The sequence below is a fragment of the Cetorhinus maximus genome, chromosome 5 (genome assembly GCF_964194155.1).
Source record: "Cetorhinus maximus chromosome 5, sCetMax3.hap1.1, whole genome shotgun sequence".
Taxonomy (NCBI): domain Eukaryota; kingdom Metazoa; phylum Chordata; class Chondrichthyes; order Lamniformes; family Cetorhinidae; genus Cetorhinus; species Cetorhinus maximus.
The window spans coordinates 115006265-115031689 of NC_135883.1; the positions used below are offsets into that span (position 1 = coordinate 115006265).

Consider the following 25425-nt stretch of genomic DNA (forward strand, 5'->3'; position numbering starts at 1 on the left):
TCACTGGAACAATGCAGCAAGCCAAGGACGGACATGTGGGCATGAGAGCAGGGTGGTGTGTTGAAATGGCAAGCGACAGGGAAGTCTGGGTAATGCTTGCGGACAGACTGAAGGTGTTCTGCAAAGCGGTCACCCAGTCTGCGTTTGGTCTCTCCAATGTAGAGGAAACCGCATTGGGAGCAACGAATGCAGTAGACTAAATTGAGGGAAGTGCAAGTGAAATGCTGCTTCACTTGAAAGGAGTGTTTGGGCCCTTGGACGGTGACAAGAGGGGAAGTAAAGGGGCAGGTGTTACACCTTCTGCGGTTGCATGGGAAGGTGCCGTGGGAGGGGGTTGAGGTGTAGGGGATGATGGAGGAGTGGACCAGGGTGTCCCGGTTGTAACGATCCCTGCGGAATGCCACCGGGGGGGTGAAGAGAAGATGTGTTTGGTGGTGGTATCATGCTGGAGTTGGCGGAAATGGTGGAAGATGATCCTTTGAACGCGGAGGCTGGTGGGGTGATAAGTGAGGACAAGGGGAACCCTATCATGTTTCTGGGAGGGACAGGAAGGTGTGAGGGCGGATGCACGGGAGATGGGCCAGACACAGTTGAGGGCCCTGTCAACCACCGTGGGTGGAAAACCTCGGTTAAGGAAGAAGGAAGACATGTTAGAGGAACTGTTTTTGAAAGTGGCATCATCAGAACAAATGCGATGGAGGCGAAGGAACTGAGAGAATGGGATGGAGTCCTTACAGGAAGTGGGTTGTGAGGAGCTGTAGTCGAGGTAGCTGTGCGAGTCGGTAAGCTTGTAATGGATATTGGTGGACAGAAATTGAGACAGAGAGGTCAAGGAAGGGAAGTGTCAGAGATGGACCATGTGAAAATGATAGAGGGGTGGAAATTGGAAGCAAAATTAATAAATTTTTCCAGGTCCAGACGAGAGCATGAAGCAGCATTGAAGTAATCATCGATGTACCGGAGAAAGAGTTGTGGAAGGGGGCCGGAGCCTGTCCGCAAGCATTACCCAGACCTCCCTGTCACTTGCCATTTCAACATTCCACCCTGCTCTCATGCCCATATGTCCGTCCTTGGCTTGCTGCATTGTTCCAGTGAAGCTCAACGCAAACTGGAGGAACAGCACCTCATCTTCCAACTAGGCACTTTACAGCCTTCCGGACTGAATATTGAGTTCAACAATTTTAGATCATGAACTCTCTCCTCCATCCCCACCCCCTTTCCGATTTCCCCCCCCTCTTTTGTTCCAATAATTTATATAGATTTTTCTTTTCCCACCTATTTCCATTATTTTTAAATGTATTTCCATCCATTGTTTTATCTCTACCTTTTAGCCATTTTTGATTCCTTCACCCCACCCCACCCCCACTGGGGCTATCTGTACCTTGCTTGTCCTGCTTTCTACCCTTAATTAGCACATTCCTTAGATAATATCACCACCTTCAACACCTTTTTGTCTGTGACATCTTTTGGTTATCTCCACCTATCACTGGCCTTCTATCCAGCTCTACTTGTCCTACCCCCCTTGAACCAGCTTATATTTCACCTCTCTTCTATTTTTACTTAGTTCTGTTGAAGGGTCATTCGGACCCGAAACGTTAACTGTGTTCCTCTCCGCAGATGCTGCCAGACCTGCTGAGTTTTTCCAGGTATTTTTGTTTTGGATTTCCAGCATCCGCAGTGTTTTGCTTTTACCTTTTACATCACTGCAGGTGTTCCTCAGGGTAGTCTCCTGGACTCAGTTGCTTCATCAATGACCTTTCTTTGGGCAGAAGAGCGGATTTTCGCTGATGATTGCACAATGTTCAGTGCTATTTGCAACTCCTCAGATACTGAAGCAGTCGGTGTCCAAAGACAGCAAGACCTGTGCAACATGCAGGCTTGGGCTGACAACTGGCAAGTAACATTTGTGCCACAGAAGGGCCGTGCAATGAACGTCTCCAACAAGAGAGAATCTAACCATCTCCCCTTCACATTCAAAGGCAATACCATTGTTGAATACCTCACATCAACATCCTGAGGGTTACCTCTGACTAGAAACTGAACTGGACCAGCCATATAAATACTGTAGTGGCTACCAGAGCAGGTCAAATGCTGGGAATTCTACAGAGAGTAACTCACTTCCTGAATCCCCAAATCCTGTCCACCATCTACAAGCCGTAAGTCAGGAGCATGATGGAATACTCGCCACTTCCCTGGATGAGCACAGCTCCAACAACATTCGAAGCTCAACAGCATCCAGGACAAGGCTGCCTGCTTAATTGTCACCCCATCCACCACCTTAAACATTCACTCCCTCCACCACAGTGGCAGCAGTGTGCACCATCTACAAGGTGCATTGTAGCAACTCGCCAAGACTCCTTTGACAGCCCCTTGAAAACCCAAGACCTCTACCAGCTGGAAGGTAAAGGGCAGCAGGCGCATGGGAACACGGTCAAGGACCTATCATATTTTTCCTAATATTGTTGTGGGATATTTTAAAGCATGTGTGTGTGTGTGTGCATGCGCGCGCGTGTATAAAATTTAAATTAAACTAGAGACAGTTAGACTGCAAGGTTTAATTTATCAAAGAAGTGAGATGTAAAACAAAGCATTTGGAATGGAGATCAGTAAAGTTAGGGTGAGGTCAGTAGATACAGTGTGAATGAAATGTGCATTTTTACATAAGTGGAGAAATGTTTGATTTTCAAAGGGACCATGAAGAACGTTTACAACTGTTACCCAAAAGTGCTGGCCATAATGAGAACATGAAAGATTGTTATATTCTGGGAAAAATAACTTCTAAAGACAAGTGGAAACAATGGGATTTACAGATCAAAAAGGACGAAACATATTTAAAGAAGGAAGGAAGGCTGTGCGGGGGGTGTCCATGTGAGATCTTGAAAGGTAACTGTGTGAAACAGACTTGGGCAAAAGCCTCTAGCCACCCTGCAGCAGTTTGCTATTCCAGTAACCAAAGTGGTGTTAAAAGCTTTTGGAAATCCATTGTTCAGTGGGTACTTGTGGTAAAATTGCTGGATAACTTGGAATCTATTTGGACTGTTGCCTTAAAAGGGGGGTGTTTAGTTAGGAGTCTGGTTAAGTAGAAATTTTGCAGCCTGTTATAACACTGTAACCGTGTAATCTTGTGTGTTTAAGTTTGTTCTTCTTTAGTTAATAAATTGCAAAATCGTTGTGCTAATGTGGCTAAGTTTCCCTTGTGGATTTTGTCAGCTTCCAGTGGGCTGGGGGGAGGGGGGTGCAGTAGCATAGTGGTATGGGGGGGGGGGGGGGGCAGTAGCATAGTGGTATTGTCACTGACTAGTATTCCAGAGACCAAGGGTTCGAATCCCACCATGGCAGATGGTGACATTTGAATTCAATAAGAATCTGGAATTAAAAGTCTGATGATGACTAATGTCTACTAATCTGCCGTGCTAATCTGAACAAGGGCCGATTAGGGATGGGAAATAAATGCTAGCCTAGCCAGCGATGCCCACATCTCATGAACAAATAAAAAAAAAGAACCTGGCAAATACCTGCCATATCATAACACCACCTCCTGCAAGTTCCCCTCCAAGCCCCACACCATCCTGACTTGGAACTATAATCGCTGCTCCTTCTCTGTCACTGGATCAAAAACCTGGAACTCCTTAAAAAGCTGTGGCTGCACCTACACCAGGTGGACTGCTCCACCAGGCAGTGACTCACCACCACCTTCTCAAGGGCAATTAGGGATGAGCAACAAATGAAAGAATTAAAAAAAAAGTGTAATTTTTAAGACTTGGAAGAGCAGAAATTCCTTGATGAATAAGGTGACTTTCTAATATCTTAGGATCTTTGATTAGGGTTTCAATCTAGCACAGCTAATAGGATGCAAGACTCCCCGGTCTGTTTCCTGCATACGAAATCAGTTTATACAGTCTCAACCCAATTTGCATGAGATGTGGCAAAACTCCCCTAATTCAACACTAACATATAATCTCATTCAGAGAGGCCATAGAGAGCAAAATTGGAAAAATTCATTTTGGTTTACTTTGATGAGAAAGGAGCAGAGTAAAAGGAACTTTCCCCTAGAGTTACCTGATCAGGGAACACTTATTGTTGATAAACAATGACAAAAATGGAAAACGTTCTACTCCTGACACTGAAGTCCTTTATATTACAGTATAAATATTTAATTATCAGAAATATATACATATTTAGAAAAAAGATTGTGTTTTTAGTGGAGAAAACCAAACTAATTTAAAGATATTGAGACAGGGAAATGTTGTAATAACAGAACAAAATCACCATAACTCAGTTATTTGAGGGGATAGTATTCATTTCTTTTTTCCTCTTTTGGAAAAATTAAAATTAAAGCTAAAAAGGCTGGAGAAAATCAATTTTTATGCAGAGCATGCATATAACCCCATATAATCCTTTTAGAAAAATCAATAATGAACTGAAAATATAAACTGGCGAATGTCCTACAAGGCACAATACATCAAACTAAATAAAATATCCCATGTCATTAATAGCATAGCTAACAGGCACATTCGAGATTTGCTGCAGCCATACTGCAATTCTCACCCTGAACTGAACATTTTCAGAAGGTTTTAATGGAAGGTTTACTATAAGGCAAAAGGTATATGGTCACCTTGATGACAAATGGTACACTGTTGAAAAAGAATTAAGCAAAAGCAATTTGTTGAAGAAAAAATATAAAGTGTCACAATAACTATGTAATTCAATAACGGATAATGTTAGCTCTTGGAGTAAGTGGAGATTGTTCTCCCAAGTTTCAAACTGTATCTTATTACAGTCCTTGAAGGTTACACATTGTTTGATGTACAAGCATCATTTCACAAAATCTTAAAATATTAAAAAAAAAGCTCTTCGCAATTCAAAAGCAACCGCACAACCACATAAACGACTTAAATCTTGGAAAATTTCATCCCTCAATATCCAGACACTATACAATAACTAGGAGCAGGAGTTGGCCATTTGGCCCCTCAAGCCTGCTCCCCATTCAATAAGATCATGGCTGATCTGATTGTGGCAATTATTTTACCACAAACCAGATATTAAAACCAATGTTGTACAGGAGCTCTTAGGATTATCTTTATAAAGAGTCCCTTCCTTTGGAATAAGTGTTGGATGTGAGACAGTTGCTTATTTATCAGACCCGATTCAACAGTCTACAGGATGTATGTTTTAACTTCAGTTTCTCCAGAACTGACTATCTGGCCGGAATACTCCAAATGCAGATACAAATGGTTGCAATATATTTTTCAAAAATGTACAATACTAGATTCAACAAAATAATTCAGAGCATTCCAGTATATGATGCATTCCATCAAGTATGGGAGTGGACATACTACAGTCTGAAGAAAAGACCTGAATCTGTAAGTTAAGAATAGCCGTTTTCTTTGAGTTATTGCAAAGAATATTTTCACATCCTCAAAGTTCTCTTTCCTAAATATTTACTGGAAAAACTAATAATAATTTTACCCTTTTAAATGATGACACAGAATCTCAGAGTGCAGAAAAGACCCTTCAGCCCATCAAGTCTGCATCGACACGTGAAAAACACCTGACCTACCTACCTAATCCCATTTACTAGCACTTGGCCCATAGCCTTGAATGTTATGACGTGCCAAGTGCTCATCCAGGTACTTTTTTTAAAGGATGTGAGGCAACCCGCCTCCACCACCCTCCCAGGCAGCGCATTCCAGACCGTCACCACCCTCTGGGTAAAAAAGTTTTTCCTCACACCCCCCCGAAACCTCCTTCCCCTCACCTTGAACTTATGTCCTCTCGTGACTGACCCTTCAACTAAGGGGAACAGCTGCTCCCTATCCACCCTGTCCATGCCCCTCAATCTTGGACACCTCGATCAGGTCGCCCCTCAGTCTTCTCTACTCCAACGAAAACAACCCAAGTCTATCCAACCTCTCTTCATAACTTAAATGTTTCATCTCAGGCAACATCCTGGTGAATCTCCTCTGCACCCCCTCCAGCGCAATCACATCCTTCCTATAATGTGACGACCAGAACTGCACACAGTACTCCAACTGTGGCCTCACCAAGGTTCTATACAACTCCAACATGACCTCCCTACTTTTGTAATCTATGCCTCGATTGATAAAAGCAAGTGTCCCATATGCCTTTTTCACCACCCCACTAACATGCCCCTCCGCCTTCAGAGACCTATGGGGACACACGCCAAGGTCCCTTTGTTCCTCAGATCTTCCTAGTGTCATGCTGTTCATTGAATATTTCCTTGTCAAATTACTCCTTCCAAAGTGTATCACCTCACACTTTTCAGGGTTAAATTCCATCTGCCACTTATCTGCCCATTTGACCATCCCGTCTATATCTTCCTGGAGCCCAAGACACTCAATCTCATTGTTAACCACCTGGCCAATCTTTGTGTCATCCACAAACTTACTAATCCTCCCCCCTACATAGTCATCTATGTCGTTTATATAAATGACGAATAATAGGGGACCCAGCACAGATCCCTGTGGTATGCCACTGGACACTGGCTTCCAGTCACTAAAGTATCCTTCTGTCATCACCCTGTGTCTCCTACAACTAAGCCAATTTTGAATCCACCTTATCAAATTACCCTGTATCCCATGTGCGTTTGCCTTCTTTATAAGTCTCCCATGTGGGACTTGGCAAAAGCTTTGCTGAAATCCATATAAACTACATCAACTGCACTACCCTCATCTACACACCTGGTCACCTCCTCAAAAAATTCAAATTTGTTGGGCATAACCTCCCTCTGACAAAGCCATGCTGACTATCCCTGATCAAACCTTAAAAATTTGGGTCAGAGCCCCTGCGATCTCCTCCCTTCCCTCCCTCAGCAGTCTGGGACACAAATCACCCGGACCTGGAAATTTGTCCACTTTTAAGCCTTGTCACTCGCTATATCAATTTGCTCAAGTACCTCAGTCTCTCTCCCCGAGTTTGATACCTTCATCCTCATTCTCTTGAGTGAAGACGTACGTGAAGTATTCGTTCAACACTCTACCGATGTCCTCTGGCTCCAACCATAGATTGCCCCCTTGGTCCCCAATGGGCCCTACTTTTTCCCTGGTTATCCTCTTCCCATTGATATACTTTAAGAATATCTTGGGATTTTCCCTACTTTTACCAGCCAGAGCTTTCTCATATCCCCTCTTTGCTCTCCTAATTGCTTTCTTAAGCTCCACCCTGCACTTTGTCCTCCACTAATGCCTCCGCTAATTTGCTTCCCTTGTACCTGCTAAAAGTATCTCTTTTCCTTCTCATCGCAGTCTGAACATCTCTGGTCATCCATGGTTCTCTGGGCTTGTTACTCCTTCCTATCACCCTTGAGCTTGTACTCTCCCCATTTCCTTTTTGAACGCCCCCCACTGCCCCTCTGTAGATTTCCCCACAAGTAGCTGTTCCCAGTCTACACTGGCCAGATCCTGCCTTATTTTACTAAAACCCACTCTTCCCTCAATCTAAAACATTTTTTTGCAACTTGCCTATTTCTTTGTCCTTAACAAGCTATCACTAAAATGCTCCCCCACCACCACCTCAGCCACCTGTCTGGCTTCATTCCTCAAAATTAGGTCCAGCACTGCACCGTCCCTTGTCGGACCCTCTACATATTGACCTAAAAAGTTCTCCTGTACACATTTCAAGAAATCCACTCCATCCAAGCCCTTAACATTATGTCTATCCCAATTAATGTTGGGAAAGTTGAAATCACCTAATATAATTACCCTATTGTTATTGTTTTTACACACCTCTGCGAATTGTGCACATATTTGCTCCTCGATTTCCCGCTGACTATCTGGGGGTCTATAATAAACAACAAACAATGTGGCTGCCCCTTTTTTATTCCTAAACTCTACCCACAAAGCTTCATTCGATGCTAAAAGTATCTCTTTTCCTTCTCATCGCAGTCTGAACATCTCTGGTCATCCATGGTTCTCTCCCCCCCCCCCCCCAAAGATATCATCTCTCCTTACTGCAGTAACTGACTCTTTTACTAATAATGAAATGCCTCCTCCTCTTTTACTCCCTCCCCTGTCTTGCCTGAAGGTTCTATATCCTGGAATGTTGAGCTGCCAATCCTGCCCCTCCCTCAATCACATCTCCGTGATGGCTAATATATTACAATTCCACGTGTCAATCCTCACCCTTAACTCATCTCATTTACCTGTAATACTCCTGGCATTAAAGTAGGGGCCATCCAGCCTTGCCTTACTCCCTTGAAACAATGCAGCTGTACTCCCTCTGATTTGATTGTTTTACTGTATTATGATGTATCCCTATTCTGCTAACATTCTATGTCCCCTCCCCCTGCCGAGTTAGTTTAAACTCCTCCCAACAGCACTAGCAAACCCGCCCGCAAAGATGTTAGTCCCGCTCTGGTTCAGATGTAGACCATCCCACTTGTACAGGTCCCACCTTCCCCAGAAACGGTCCCAGTGATCCAGGAATCTAAAACCCTCCCTCCTGCACCAACTCTTAAGCCACGTATTCATCTGCACTATTCTCCTATTTCTGAGCTCGCTGGCACGTGGCACTGGGAGTAATCCAGAGATTACAACCCGAGAGGTCTTGCTTTTTAGTCTACTGCCTAACTCCCTGAATTCTTGATGCAAGACCTCGCCCCTCTTTCTACCTATGTAATTGGTACCAACATGTACCATAACTTTTGCCTTATCGCCCTCCCCCTTCAGGATGCCCTGCAGCTGTTCAGTGACATCCCGGACCCTGGCATCAGGAGGCAACACACCATCCTGGAGTCACATTGACGGCCACAGTAGAACCTATCTGTTCTCTGACTATAGAATCCCCTATTACTATTCCTCTCCTCCTGTACAGACAGGCTGCTTGTGGTGCCAGAAGCTTGGCTCTGTCTGCACTCCCTGGAGGAACCAGCGTCCTCAGCAGCCTTCAAAATGGAATATCGATTTGCAAGCGGGACCCCAGGGGACTCCTGAACTACTTGCCTGTTTCTCTTGGACTGCCTGGTGGTCACCTATTCCCTTCCTTCAAGTCCCTTCAGCTGCGGTGTGACCACCTCTCTAAACGTGCTATCCACGATGCTCTCAGACTCGCCGATGCTCCACAGTGTCCCCAGCCGCCATTCCAGCTCTGAAACCCGAGCTTCCAGGAGCTGCAGCTGGACACACTTCCTGCACACATACTGGTCCCGGGCACTGGAAATGTTCCCGGCTTCCCACATGGAGCACGAGGAGCACACCACGGCTTTGAGCTCTCCTGCCATGACTTATCCCTTTAAATTAAACCTTTTAAATCAATTACTAGGGCCCTTCTTTCCTGATACTCGTTACTACATAGTATACAAACTATAAACCACAAAAAAGCCTTAAACTATAAGTGATAAAAGTAGTAAACACTTAACCGGCCTTACTCACTACTTACCAGTCATTCCTTTCCGTTGTAGCCTCTACTGCTGCAGCAGGGCAAGACCACTCTCTGAAGGTTTAAGAAGTTGGATAGCAAAGAAAAAATGCAAAGAGCACCAAATTCCCACTGTGCACCAAATTACCAATACCCACACTCACTCTGGCTGTGTCTCACTCAGCATGAGGTCTCTCCCCTGTTCGTGTGCAAGCACACTGACATTCCTCAAAAAGAACTAAATAAATGTTTGGAATAAATTAAAAAGACAATGAAAAAAGTGCTTGGATACATTATATTCAGGGGTCTTGAAGGTTGTTTGATTTGTGTTTCTAAGTATGTGGCATTTGAGATTCACACTCTGGTTGCAGCTCTAGTTGCAAGTGTCGCACTTGAACAGCTTGCTGACCAAGTGGCTGCTCTGGTGATGTTTCAGGTTGGCTATGCTGCTGTAGGCATAGTCACATTATTTATATTTGAAGGGCTTCTCGCGCGTGTGAATTCACATGTACCGCTTGAGGTTTACCAGCTGGCAGCTGAACAGTTTTGCTGTTCAGTCAGAGGCGGTGACCTCTTCCAATAAGTTCTGAAGGCTATATTTTGGGCAGTTTTGGTCAGTCATTCTGTTCAGCTGCTGTGGATTACTGTCCTTCACTAGGCTGCAGTTAAGACACGAGAAAAGGATAGACATTTCAGAATTTGCTTCTGCCTCTATATTTTTGGTGCATATGTACTGGTCTGCCTCATCTTGTCTTTAGTATTTTACAAATGGGAGGACATTCATCACTGCCATTTATAAGACAACCAAACTCTGAAACAACTGAATCTGCAAAGACAGTTGGATGTATTGTCTGTCTCCAAATAAAGTGCACTTTACTAAACTGTAATTTTTTTAAAAAAATTGAGCCTTGTTCTGTAGAAGGGGGAAATTCTGCCTTAAAATATTTAAACTAACCTGCATAGCTTTGTTATATGGTTCCACTTAATTTAGTGGCAAAACTTCCTGTTTGCTGAATGATAGTGATCCTTTTCTCTCAATCTGGATAGTCAGCATTTTAGCAGTTTCTCTATTAACAAGATAGCTGTGCTGAGATTTATCTATATAATCACTCCATTTCTTGTAATTTCACATTTGATAAGAAACTTCAACTATTTGAAAATATTTCCTCTTTCCTTTGCCTGAAGGTTTTGACTTATACTTGGGGAAGGCTCTCCGAGTCCCAGGCAATAAAGGAGGGAGACAGAAACTATAGGCCAGTTAGCCTAACATCTGTTGTTGCAAAAATGCTAGAATCCATTGTTAAGGAGGAAGGTACAAGCTATTCAGAAAAACATAATACAATGAGGCAGAGTCAACATGGTTTTGCAAAAGGGAAGCTGTGTTTGACAAATTTATTAAGAGTTCTTGCAGAACATAACAAGCAGGGTGGACAAAGGGGAACCAGTAGATATAGTGTTTCTGGATTTCCAAAAGGCATTGGATAAGGTACAAAGTAAAAAGTTATTGTACAAGAAAAGAGCTCATGGTGTTGCGAGTGATATATTAGCAAGGATAAAGGATTGGTTAACTAACAGGAACCAGAAGAGGGAATAAACAACCTTCAGGTTGTCAAACCAACTAGCAGAGTGCTGCTGAGATTGGTGCTGGGGCCTCAGCTGTTTACAATCGATATTAATGACTTGGATGAAGGGACTGACTGCATTGAAGACAAATTTACTGATGATACAAAGATAGGTAGGAAAGCAAGTTGCAAGGAGGATATGAAGAGTCTGCAAAGGGATATTTAGACAGGTTAAGTGATGGGCAAAAAGTTGGCAGATGCTGAGTATAATGTGGGAAAAATTGAGGTTGTTCACTTTGGTAGTAAGAATAAAAAAGATCATTATTTAAATGGAGAGAGACTGCAGAATGCTGCAGTAGAGAGGGATCTGGGTGTCCTTATACAGGAATCACAAAGTTAGGATGCAGGTACAGCAAGTAATTAGGAAAGCAAACAGAGTGTTGGCGTTTATTGCAAGGGGGTGGAATATAAAAGTAGGGAAGTCTTGCTACAACTGTACAAAGCATTGGTGAGGCCACACCTATAATACTCTGCACAGTTTTACGTAAGGAGACATATACTTGCCTTGGAAGCAGTTCAGAGAAAGTTCACAGGACTGACTGCTGGGATGAAAAGGGTTGACTTATAAGGAAAGGTCGAGCAGGTTGGGCCTATACTCATTGGAGTTTTATTGAAAAATTTAAGATTCTGAGGGGGATTGACAAGGTAGGCACGAGGAGGATGTTTCATCTTGTGGGGGGCAGCGAGAACAAGGGAGCACAGTTTAAAAAGGGATCTTCCATTTAAGACTGAGATGAGGAGGAATTTCTTCCGAGAGTTAGTCTTTGGAATTCTCTTCTACTGAGACCAGTGGAGGCTGGGTCATTGGATATACATATTCAAGGCTGAGACAGACAGATTTTTGATTGACAGGGAGTCAAGGGCTACGGAAAGGCAAGTGGAGCCAAGGCCACAATCAGATCAGGCATAATCTTATTGAATGGCGGAGCAGGCTCGATTGGCTGAGTTGCCTACTCCTACTTCTTAGGTGCTTATGGCACACTGCAGAATCTCACCTAAATCATGTACAAGCCCATGTGGAGGCATCAGTGTCAATCAATGCAGCCTTTTAGCTGAGACTGAACTTGTTTCCATCTAAATGGACACAAACATTCTAGTTGTAGCCCCTGAATAGAAATGAGGAGGAGGAACCTGGCACAATTCCCTTCTATCCTGTCCTGAAGCACCAAAGTCAACAGTAGTATCCAAAATGCTGCTTTACTAGAGCTTACCATAGACTAAGGATCAAAGCAAAGAAAGCAAGTATGGAACCAAGAACAGCAGATTGGAGCAGAAAGTTACAAAGGAACATGGACATAAGTAAATGAACAAAATTATGGCAGATGGAGTTCAATGTGGGCAAATGTGGATAATGCTATCTATCCCCTTTTCATCCAAGAAAGATGGATTGGTATGTTTTTGAAAGAGTGAGAAACTGGGATCTGCAGCTGGACAGAATGAGTGATCAAAACACCCAACATGTAGCTTACGTTTAATCAGAAGAGGACATACCTCTGATTGAATTACAAAGTTGTTCAGCTGCCAACTGTGCTGCTTCAATTCACAGTTACTGAGCCACCTAGTGAGGCACATGAAAATGCAGAACGATGAGGAGCTATACAAGTGCTTCCACTGCAATTATGCATTTGCCCAGCTGAAAAACCTCAAGAAGCACTTGTGAGTTCACATGGATGAGGAGCCCTTCAAATGTAAATACTGTGCCAATGCCTACCTGATAAGTCACTAGAGCAGCCATTTGGTCAGCAAGCCATTCAAACGTGACAGCTGCAACCAGAGCATGTCCAAGTAGACAAATTAAAAATTAGTAGATGGTTACAAAAAAAAAATCATCAAAATAGCTAAGGAAATGTTAGCCTTTATCTCAAGCTGGCTGCAATATTAAGGGGAGGAAGTTATGCATAAGTTGCATAGAGTTTTGGCCAGATCCCATCTGGAGTACCACGTTCAGTTTACAGCACTGCACTTCAGGAAAAACAAATTGGCCTTGGTGAGGGAGAACACAAAATCATGGTATAAAGGCTAAAATTAGGAAGACAGGTTGCATAAACTTAGCTTGTATTTCCTTGAGTAGAGAAGGTTGAGAAGTGATATGACTGATGTAAAATATTAAAAAGGATTTGATAGGGTTGATATGGAGAAACAATTTCCTCTGATGGGCAAATCAAGAGCGAGAGGACACAATGTTAATGTTAGAGTTAATCCATTAGGGAGCAAAATCACGAAGCACATTTGCACACAAATGGTCATGCGTATCTGGAATTCTTCTCTTCCCTCTCCACACCCCCAAAAAAGTTCGGGATGCTTGGAAAACTGGAACTTTCAAGGCTGAAATTGATATTTTGTTGGATAAGGTTACTTTGGGATATGGAGCAAAACAGAGTTAAATGTACGCATTAGCCATGATCTAATTCAATGGCAGAGCAGGCTTGATGGGGTGAATAGTATTCTTCCATTTATGTACTATATTCAACTCAAGAATACTCTCTCCATCATTACCTGGTCTGGCCTACATATCATTCCAGACCCACAGCAACATGGTTGACTCTTAAATGCCCTCGGAAATAGCCTAGCAAGCCATTTTGTCCAAGGGCAATTAGGGATGGGCAGCAAACACTGGCCTTGCCAGTGATGCCCAAATCTCATGAAAGAATGAATAAAATAAAACCAAACCCAGCATATTTAAAGAGGTGGCTGTAGAGATAGTGGATTTGTTAGTGGTCATCTTCCAAATTCTATAGATTCAGGAACGGTTCCTGAAGATTGGAAGGTGGCAAATGTAACCCCACTATTTAAGAAGGAAGGGAGAGAGAAAATGGGGAACTACAGGCCTGTTAGCCTTACATCAGGAATTTTAATGCTGGAATCTACAATAGAGGGTGTGATAACTGGGCACTTAAAAATTAATGGTAGGATTGGTCAGTCAACATGGATTTATGAAAGGGAAATAATTTTTGACAAATCTGTTGGAGTTTTTTGAGGAACTAATGAGCAGAATAGATAAGAAAGAACCAGTGAATGTGGTGTACTTGGATTTTCAGAAGGCTTTAACAAGGTCCCTCACAAAGGAACAAAATCAGGTGGACTACCTAGCATCGAGCTAGGCACCGGAAATGACAACAGCAATCTCAGCCCTGTTGACCCTGCAAAGAACTCCTTACCAACATCTGGGGGCTAGTGCCAAAATTGGGAGAACTGCCTCACAGGCTAGTCAAGCAACAGCCTGACATAGTCATCCTCACGGAATCATATCTTACAGATAGTGTCCCAGACACCACCATCACCATCCCCATCCCTGGGTATATCCTGTCCCACCGGCAGGACAGGCTCAGCAGATGTGGCAGCACAGTGGTATACAGTCGGGCGGGAGTTGCCCTGGGAGTCCTCAACATCGACTCCTTCCCCATGAAGTCTCATGGCATCTGGTCAAACATGGGCAAGGAAGCCTCCTGCTGATTATCACGTACCGCCCTCCCTCAGCTGATGAATCAGTGCTCCTCCATGTTGGACACAATTTGGAGGAAGCACTGAGGGTGGCAAGGGTACAGAATGTACTCTGGGTGGAGGACTTCAATGTCTACCACCAAGAGTGGCTCGGTAGCACCATGAGTCCTACGTGACATAGCTGCAAGACTGGGTCTGTGGCAGGTGGTGAGGGAACCAACAAGAGTGAAAAACATGCTTGACCTCATCCTCACCAATCTGCCTGCCGCAGATGCATCTGTCCATGACTGGGCGGTGGTCACTCCTACCCGTACTGTCATTGTGGAGACAAAGTCCCGCCTTCGAACTGAGGATACCTACCGTGTTGTGTGGCACTACTACCATGCTAAATGGGATAAATTTTGAATAGATCTAGCAACTCAAGACAGGGCACCTATGAGGCGCTGTAGGCCATCAGCAGCAGCATTGTACTTGAACACAATCTGTAACCTCATGGTCTGGCATGTCCTCCATTCTACCATTACCATCAAGCCAGGGGATCAACCTTGGTTCAATGAAGAGTGCAGGAGGGCATGCCAGAAGTAGCACCAGGCATACCTAAAAATGAGGTGTCAACCTGGTGAAGCTATAACACAAGACTACTTGCATGCCAAACAGCATAAGCAGCAAGAGATATACAGGGTTAAGCGATCCCACAACCAACGGATCAGATCTAAGCTCTGCAGTTCTGCCACATCCAGTCATTAATGGTGGTGGACAATTAAACAACTCACTGGGGGAGGAGGCGCCACAAATATCCCCATCCTAAATGATGGAGGAGCCCAGCACATCAGTGCAAAAGATAAGGCTGAAGCATTTGCTATAATCTTCAGCTAGAAGTGCTGAGTGGATGATCCATCTCGGCCTTCTCTGGAGGTCCCCAGCATCACAGATGCCAATCTTCAGCCAATTCGATTCACTCCACATAATAACAGAAACAGCTGAAGGACCTGGATAGCACAAAGGCTATGGGCCCTGACAATATTCCAGCAATAATACTGAAGACTTATGCCTCGACCCTAGCCAAGCTGTTCCAGTACAGCTACAACACTGGCATCTACCCGGCTATGTGGAATATAACCCAGGTATGTCCTCTGCATAAAAAGCAGGACAAATCCAGCCGGGCAAATTATCGCCCCATCAGTCTACTCTCCATCATCAGTAAAGTAATGGAAGGGGTTATAACAGTGCTATCAAGTGGCACTTGCTTAGCAATAACCTGCTCACTGATGCCCAGTTTGGGTTCCACCAGGGCCACTCAGCTCCTGACCTCGTTACAGCCTTGATTGAAACATGGACAAAAGAGCTGAGCACCCGAGGTGAGGTGAGACTGACTGCCCTTGACATCAAGGCCGCATTTGACCGAGTGTGGCATCAAGGGGCCCTAGCAAAATTGGAGTTAATGGGAACCAGGGGGAAAACTCTCCGCTGGTTGGGGTCATACCTAGCACAAAGGAAGATGGTTGTGGTTGTTGGAGGTCAGTCATCTCAGATCCAGGACATCACTGCAGGAGTTCCTCAGGGTAGTGTCCTAGGCCCAACCATCTTCAGCTGCTTCATCAGTGATCTTCCTCCCATCATAAGGTCAGAAGTGGGGATGTTTGCTGATGATTCTACAATGTTCAGCACCATTCGTGACTCCTCAGATACTGAAGCAGTCCATGTCCAAACACAGCAAGACCTGGACAATATCCAGGCTTGGGCTGACAAATGACAAGTAACATTCCCATCACACAAGTGTCAGGCAATGACCATCTCCAACAAGAGAGAATCCAACCATCGCCCCTCGATGTTCAATGGTATTACCATCACTGAATCCCCCACTATCAACATCCTGGGGGTTACCATTGACCAGAAACTGAACTGGACTAGCCATATAAATACTGTGGCTACAAGACTGGGTCAGAGGCTAGGAATCGTGCGAAGTAACTCGCCTCCTGACTCCCCAAAGCTTGTCCACCGTCTACAAGGCACAAGTCAGGAGTGTGACGGAATGCTCCCCACATGCCTGGATGAGTGCAGCTCCTACAACACTCAAGAAGTTGGACACCATCCAGGACAAAGCAGTCTGCTTGATTGGCACCACATCCACAAACATTCACTCCCTCCACCACCGATGTACAATAGCAGCAGTGTGTACCATCTACAAGATGCACTGCAGGAATTCACCAAGGCTCCTTAGACAGCAACTTCTAAACCCACGACTACTACCAACTAGAAGGACAAGGGCAGCAGATAGATGGGAACACCACCACCTGGAAGCTCCCCTCCAAATCACTCACCATCCTGAATTGAAAATAGATTGCTGTTCCTTCACTGTTGCTGGGTCAAAATCCTAGAATTCCTTCTCTAACAGCACTGTGGGCATACCTACACCATCAGAACTGCAGCAGTTCAAGAGGGCAGCTCACCACCACCTTCTCAAGGGCAACTAGGGATGGGCAATAAATGCTGGACCAGCCAGCGAAGCCCACAATTAAAAAAAAAGTGAAGTTATCCATTTTGGTGGGAAAACAGGAATGCAGACATTTCTTAAATGGTAAGAGATTGAGAAGTGTTGATGTCCAAAGGGACCTGGGTGTCCTTGTTCATGAGTCACTTAAAGCTAAAAGGCAGGTGCAGCAAGCAATTAGGAAGGCAAACAGTTGGGGATTTGACTTTTGGAGTAAAGAAGTCTTGCTGCATTTGTACAGAGCCTTGGTGAGACCACCTCTGGAGCAGTGTGTGCAGTTTTGGTCTTCTTACCATAGGAAGGATATATTTGCCATAGAGGGAGTACAACAAACGTTCACCAGGCTAATTCCTGGGAAGCTAAGATTGTACTACGAGGAAATATTGGCCCAAATTCTCTTCAGTTGAGATGAGAGATGATCTCATTGAAGCATACAAAATTCTTACAAGGCTCGACAGTTTAGATGCAGGAAGGATGTTCTCCCTGGCTGGGGCTTGCGGTGGGGGGGCGAGGTGGGGTGATCTAGAATTAGTAAACAGAGTCTCAGGATAAGTGATAGGCCATTTAAGACTGAGATGAGGTGGAATTTCTTCAATGAGGACGATGAATCTTTAAAATTTTCTACTCCAGAGGGCTGTGGAGATTCAGTCATCAAGTATATTCAAGACAGCAATTGATAGATTTCTAGATATTAAGGATATAGGGATAGTGCTGGAAATGACACTGAGGTAGAAGATCAGCCGTGACCTAGTTGAATGATGGAGCAGACTCGTGGGGCCAAATGGCCATCTCCTGCTCCTATTTCCTATGTTCTATAACTATATCTACTCTGTTTACCTCTATGGCCATAACATGGCTCATCTCCACTTTAGCAGTTCTCTTGCTGCAACCTCCCATCGATGCTTTTGTCACCTTCAGATTCAACCACTGGAATGCTCTCCTGCCCCACCTGCCATCCTCTATACTTCATGAAATTTGGCTCATGCAAACCTCTGTTGCCCATATCCTATTCCACACCAAGTCATACTCACCTATATCCCTGTCCTTGCTGACTGACAATTGACTCCCAGTCCATCAACACCTCCCACTTAAAATTCTCATTTTTGTTCCCATTCTTAAACCTCTTCATAGCTTCCCCCTGTTGTGACTTAAATAACATGCCTTTTGAGATGGGGGGAGCCCATATAGGCTATGCATAAGCACCCAATGCACCAAAGGTAATTTAATTGTTCAAATGATATCCAATTCATAAGACACCTAAGTGTAGACCAATATTTAGTCAGAAATGTACCACTGGTGAATATTTGATTCTTAATTAGTTTGAAGGCAAGTGGAAGAGGAAGAACTGAGTTTGATTAAACTTCAATATTTACTACATAATGGTTTGCCTGCTAAACTTGCCTGCATTTGCTTACATGACCTAATAGATTCCTGTTCACATATAAAGTAAAAAACAGAAAATGCTGGAAATACTCAGCAAGTCGGGCAGTGCCAGTGGAGAGAGAAACAAAGTTTTATAATTACTTGTTGACAATCGGTTCCACTTGCTTACTCTTCATACCTGGACTACAACGTCAGACATGTGATGTCTGTTATTCTTTGTTAACTTGTTTTTAACCATCCTCAAGGTCCCTTAGCTTATTAGCAGTCTACTGTTTTCAAAAGTTAATTAGTCGTGTTGAGTACAGATGCCAGGCTGCCTGCACTCTTCACCACGTGTCTCCACCATCCAATATTCTTCAGTATTTTGCCATATCACATACACACAATAGCACTTCACTCCCATCTTCTGCAACCTCTTATCCTCAACCTACCATAAGTTGTTTTGGCCCTATGCCCTGCAATTCTTCCCCAAATCCTTTCATGTAACCAGCTTCAATCACCTCCTTTAAGGGCCTCTTGAAATCTCATCTCTTTGACCAAGCTTTGGTCCACCCTCCTACTGTTTCCTTTGACTCTGTTTTTGTCTGATTACTCCTCTATAAGACCTTAGGGATGTTTTTCTATAGTAAATGCAGACTGTTTCTAAATATATCCTTCTAAGTTTCAATCACATTTCTAGCCAAACACTTATTTTCTTTTTTTAAAGTTGGTCTATTTCAATAACCTCTATACATCTCTGGCTTGACTATTTTATACAAGCGCATTCTGGTCTCATGAAAACAGTGAAAGTTGATAGCCTTCATTGAGTGTATAAGTGGGAGTAATCACACTCCCAAAATAACTCAGTACAACTTTATAGAGTGCACGGAGAATCCACAGTACTCGTCATCTCAATCGTCTATTTCCAATTTCAGTTCTCTCGGTCTAACATTACAATTTAAGATAGAAGCAAAATACTGCGGATGCTGGAAATCTGAAATATAAACAGAAAGTGCTGGAAAAAGTCAGGAGGTCTGGCAGCATCTGTGAAGAGAAACAGAGCTAACGTTTCAAGTCTGTATGACTCTTCTTCAAAGCTGAAGAGAGGCAGAAATGTGATGAATTTTAAACTGTTTAAGAGGGAGTGGAGCAGGTGGAACAAAATAGAAGGTCAGGGATAGGTGGGAGCTATGGAGAGATTTGACAAAAATGTCATGGATACAAGACAAAGGAAGTGTTAATGGTAGTGGTAAAGACTAAAGAAAGTGCTGATAGTGGCAGAAATGTAAGATAGCAGAATGTATTAATAGCAGAACAAGGGTCAATGCTTTGTGAAAGCAAAACATAAAAACAAGTGACAGATGGCCCTGTGTGGTTGCGGGGAGGGTTGGGGAAAATGATAAAAAATATTTTTTTACAATGAAGAAAATATACATAATAAAAATATAATTTTTACTCCTTTTTCCAACAGCCCCCACAACACAGCCATCCGAAATAAAATTCATTGCTGCTGGACTGTCATCAAAATTAAACTGGTTCACACATGTCCTTTCTTTAGACAAGGAAACCAATCAACATGACTTGACCAGGCATACAAGTGACTTCACACCCATTCTGCATGATTGGCTTGAACAACCTAACAAGTCACTCAGTTGTACTAAGGCCCACCAGCACAATGTCAGGGGAACTGGAGAGGAGTACCCATAAAAGAGACTGCGATTTCACCACTATCTGTTCATGGGCATGAAAAGTCAATTCCATTGCCAATGACAGAATCAGTAATATAAATAACTCTAATGACAAAAATCTGATATTTTTTCTTTCCACATTAACAGCAACTAAACGTTAGATTTATAAATCTATCACTTATGACCTCAAGAAATTATTCTTAAAGGCATTCCTTTCTTTCCATGTCTGCCTTGAGCTCAACTATATCCAGCTTAAGCAATTCCATTTGTTTGTATTTGATACAAATTCTTGTATCTCACCAAATGGCAAGCTGCATTGTCAAACTGTGTGGTTCAAATTTCAGACAATCATTCTTTGCTTCTCAACTTGCTCAAGTTTACTTATCAATTAACCCTTTAGGGCTAAACACCAATTCCCCTTTTTTATGTTGTAACCAATCCATTTTTAACACTTCACTCAATTTATATGTACATTCTATGTCAGCTTGGATCGGTTTGTAGTGCTGCCACCTGAGTTAGTAATGGGATTCAAGCGCGGCTTCAGGACTCGAGTGCAATACTGAGAGAGTGCTGCATTGTCAGAGATTCAGTGTGCTGGATGAATCATTAAATCAAAACCCTATTTTGGTGGTTAGGTTAGACATTAAAATCCCAAGGCACATTCAAAGAAGAGCACTGTTCCGAGCAACATTCTTCCCTCAGCCAACAGTATCAAAAGATCAGCTCATTGATCCCACTGCTGTTTGGATGCATTGCTTTGCACAAGATGGCTTCCACATTTGCCTGCATTACACTGACATTACTCAGAAATCCACTGCATGTTAAATACTTTGAGACATTCCTGACACAGTACAGCACATACAAATACAAGTGATTTCTTTTGTTGATGTGTCTCATCTTGCATTGTAAAGTTTAAGAATATGGTCTTCTCTTAGCTATCTTTTATCTTTGTGTTACTATTTCTCTATACATCTTTCCTCTGTTCTCTTTCACTTCCCTGTCTTAACTGCTGCTGAAACTCTCATGTATCCTTTTGTGACCTTCAGGCTGCAGTTTCTGATTGGAATTGAGGGGAAAATTTGGCTTATAGCCTTCAGCAGTTCCCCTCCCATCCCCTGTTATGTATTTCCCATTCCCTCACTGAATCTTTTATCTATTTTTTTTAAACAGTTTATCAAAATGAAAAGACTGAGTTGGAGCCAGTTAACAGTCAATTTCACAAAAAAAAGGAGAATTCATTTTTGCCACAATGGGAAGATAAAGAGGACGCTTTTGCATTTTGCTTGCAGAAAATATTAACATTTTTCAGTAACTGAATATTTAAGTTCACTGCACAGTTTTTAAAAATTCATACATTCCCAATTTCTAGCCATCATAAAAATGGCGTACAGGTTTTGGAATTAATAATTGCAATCCTTCATAGAAATATAGAGAAGTTACAACACAGAAACAGGTCATTCAGCTCAACCTGTCCATTTTAGCATTTACCCTCCAACAAGTTAATATTTCTAATCATATATAGCCATGAAGGCAGCATGCCACCACCTTCTCAAAGGGCAATTAGAGACGGGTAATAAATGCTGACCTGCCAGATGCCCATATCCCATGAACAAAAAAAAAAGTCTCACTGTTCCCATATTGCATCATCCCCTTTTCCCTCAACAATATCTAAAATCTAGCCTTAAATCTTGACATTATTCCTACTTCAACTACCAATCCTGGAAGTGAATTCTACAGCCTCATAACTTTATGTAAAAAAAGATTCTTCTCTTTGTTCATTGCTGATGGCTCCTCATTCTAAAGGACTGGATGATTGGAAATTGTTTGCTTCTGTCAACCTTGTCCAACCCATTTATGTCCTGCAAACTATATTGTTCTAAGAAAAAGTCCCAATCTTTTTTCAATTGTCTTCATTTTCCTCTTACCAGGCAGCATCCCAGTGGATCTGCAAAGTATCCTCTGTAAACCTTATTTTAATTCAGTTTGCTATTCTTCCCTAGATCCACACTATATTCCTTCACATTGAGCGTGGTATCTTCTTGAAGTATTTCCTCGTATTTACATCCACTGAATTTCCCCCATCTACCACATCTGTTACCTCCTTAAACAATTCAAAAAGGGAGCACAATTATTCTTTTTCAAATGCATTGAAATATTTCTAACTCTGCTCTTGATAGTTGTTTGGTCGCACAGATCTTGACTATTGCCAAAACAAAAAAAGAGACATGCTGTCGAAGCTTTTCGTGTTGCACTGATCAGGACTGAGTCGCAAGAATACCAATTGTAAAGGGAATAACAATTTATACTCCATGAGAAGAAAGTGATGATTGGTTGGCAAGTAGACTCCAATTGGTAGAGGCATCGCCACAGAGAATACCCCAGGGAACGGTTAACTACCAAGTTTTTAAAAAAAATCCAAACCAGGCAAATCGACTGATTGGTCAAGGCATTGCCCTGAGGAATGAACCAGGGAATGGCTGTCCCTCAAGCTTTCGTTTAGTTTAAAAAGATGCAATGCATGGGCATGCTCGTTCTGTCTGCAAAGGACAAAGCTCTGTGAATATATGTAGTTTAATATTAAATTGCTCGTCAGTGTAATTCCTAGCACAATCAGGATTGTTTAGCAAATGCTGTCCAATTACACAATGTTAGACACTACATTTTGACTTTTGCAAACACTGAGTGGTTGGGTTCGGTCAGTACTTTGCCTGTTGGGAACAGCCGAAGGGATGTGTTGTTTGATACGAACCTCCAGTCATTGGGAATTACGACCTACATACCTGGCATCGCACCAGCACAAAGCCATATACTACATTACTCATTTGTGATAGGTCGGGTGCCTTTTTGGCTCGACGGCAGCAGCTGTTAGTGGAGAATACCACTCGTATTGCTACTGCATAGGAGGCGCGTGAAACGGCTAGCTTCACCTGTTGCTCAAATTTTTGATACACCTTACACTTCCAGGGTAATCTGCACTTTTCAGGGCTGAAAGTAGTGGCCTTAGGCCCATTCATGAGTTTGTGCAATATACAGTGAGCAATGATCTGACCAGGGTAGCCATTACCCCACAGGACAGCTTTGACGTGCCTTATTTCAGCATCAAGCTTGCATGGTGAGCAAATGGTTCAGGCCCTATTTACAAAATTGCCGAAAAGGCCAATTTTATAGCATGTGGAACTGTAGGAATCCCAACTCATATTGACCAGTGAAGGTAGGTTTGCAGTAGACAGGAGGGGAGAACCCATTGGCACATTTCTCAAGTAGCACGTTGAGGAAAAAGAGCTCATTTGACAGGTCCATTTCAAACGTAAATTTGAGCGCAAGATGGAGCCAATCAAGGTCTGTTCTGATGAGTGCAAGACGAAAGGCTTTGCTAGCATGTTTCTTTTTTTAAAGCAATATCTTCTCTTTATCTGGATAGATCTTAATTAAAGGCTCTAATTTCCTTACCACAGAAGTAGTAAGTGGACTGTAATTAGTCAGACTTGCTGCCTTCCTTTTTTTTATTCAAGCACTGCATTTTCCACTCCCCAGTCATCCAGCATCCATCCACACAATTGAGCTTCAAACCATGATCAGCTGGGAACTCTATGCAGACTCAAAATCAAACTATTTGTGCTCTGTACTATATGCCCATATCAACCATATCTAAATGAAAAGCAGACTGATTTAATGTGTTTCAGTTATTATACCTAATCTGAGCTTAATCAGAGCAGCCCTGGGCAAATCAAGATAGTGTTGTTGGGTGGGCAGCATCCGGAGATAAAGAAACAACCAATTTTTCCATCAACTCTCAGATTTTATTTGAAGATCACCTGAAAAGGAGTTTCAATTGTCTTCAATCCTCCGCCTAGACACAAAAACAGAGCCTCCTTCATTCAGAATGATAGGATAGTTGGGTTTCACCACTAACAGTGCATCTATATAAATGATCAACAGGAGCAATGTTTACAAAGAGGTGAGTATAACTGCCAGTTCTTCCCTACCCTCGAGATATGGGTCCCACCCTACTTGCATTAACTTTCCATGAACATAATACAATATACAATGATGAAAATAAACTGAAGGAGATTGTATTTTTTGCATAGCATTGTTAATTTGGCTGACTGTTTTGTAGCTTTTATATAAAGGGGGAAGGGGAGAGACGCAGCTTTAGTTTTCTGCAATGCAAGCTATTTTTATATTAGCTCCAGCATTATCATTACTACCCTCTGATCACCACCATTTTTCATTTTGTTTCTAGCAGTGATTAAGTACAATATAGATTTAGCTAATCCAGAGAAAATCAAAAAGTGAATAACAGCAATGTGCAAGGGACAAATTGCCCTAGGTGTTATTCATCTAAACACCTGGTCCAGAGAAGATAAGTGCTCCCTTCTGTTACTTTGATTCATGGACGTCAAGTCCCAGAAGTATGACTCTCACAATCACATTTTGGGAACACACAAAAAAAAATGTTTTTCAAACCTTTTGAATCTTTTTCAAAGCCCATGATCTTCTCAGAATCTTCGAACTCCAGTTCTTGCCCCAGCATCAGGTCACTCTCCAGGACCAGTCCTTCAGGCCCATTCTCTTCACAGCCATCCTCTGACTCAACTGCAGAATTAAAAGAGCTCACTGTTCAGTCAACATCATCATGGGAGTATTCTATCACTTACTTTATTACCCAAGTATCTGTTTTGAAGTATAGAACTTCTAGTTAAGTTGAAGGCATTCTCTGGGGAACAGCAATGGTGATAGAAATTAAGAATGAGGGTCATGTACTTAAGTCCTAGGATAAAGTCAATCTCATAGGTATGGGGGGGGGGCAAATTGGCTTAGGGAGATCAGGAAATTAGGCATGTTTTTTTATATTCTTTCATGGGGTGTGTGTTGCTGGCAAGGTCATTATCTGTTGCCCATCCCCAAATGCCCTTGAGATGGTGTTGGTGAGTAACCTTTCTTGAACTGCTGCAGGTGGTACAGGTGCACCCACAGTCTGTTAGAAGGGAGTTCCAGGATTTTGACCAGCAGCAAGGGAACGACGATATAGTTTCAAGTCTGGATGGTGTGCAACTTGAGGGGTGAACTAACAGGTGGTAATGTTTCCAAGCTTCCGCTGCCCCTGTCCTTCTAGGTGGTAGAGGTCATGGGTTTTCAAGGTGCTGTTGAAGGCAGCTTTGCAAGTTGCTACAGTGCAGCTTGGAAGATGGTACACACTGCTGTCTTGGTGCAGGGGTGGAGGGAATGAATGTTTAAGGTGGTCAACAGGCTACTGATCAAACAGGCTTCTTTGTCCTAGATGATGTCGAGTGTTGTTGGGGCCGTAGTCATCCAGGTAACTGAAGAGTATTTCATCACATTCCTGACTTGTGCCTTGTAGATGGTGGACAGGCTTTAGCGAGTCAGATGGTGAGCCACTCACTCTAAAATTCCCAGCTTCTGACCTGCTTTTGTAGCCACAGTA

General features: G+C 42.9%; 1 protein-coding gene across 1 annotated transcript in view; it reads right to left on the reverse strand.

Moving 5' to 3' along the window:
- The window catches only part of LOC144681129 (uncharacterized), a 117426-nt gene that overhangs the window by 72364 nt on the left and 19637 nt on the right, over positions 1 to 25425 (reverse strand). The window contains exon 2 of the mRNA XM_078542858.1: positions 24447 to 24575. Within this exon, the coding sequence (XP_078398984.1) occupies positions 24447 to 24575 (129 nt within the window). The remainder of the gene's footprint in view (positions 1 to 24446; positions 24576 to 25425) is intronic.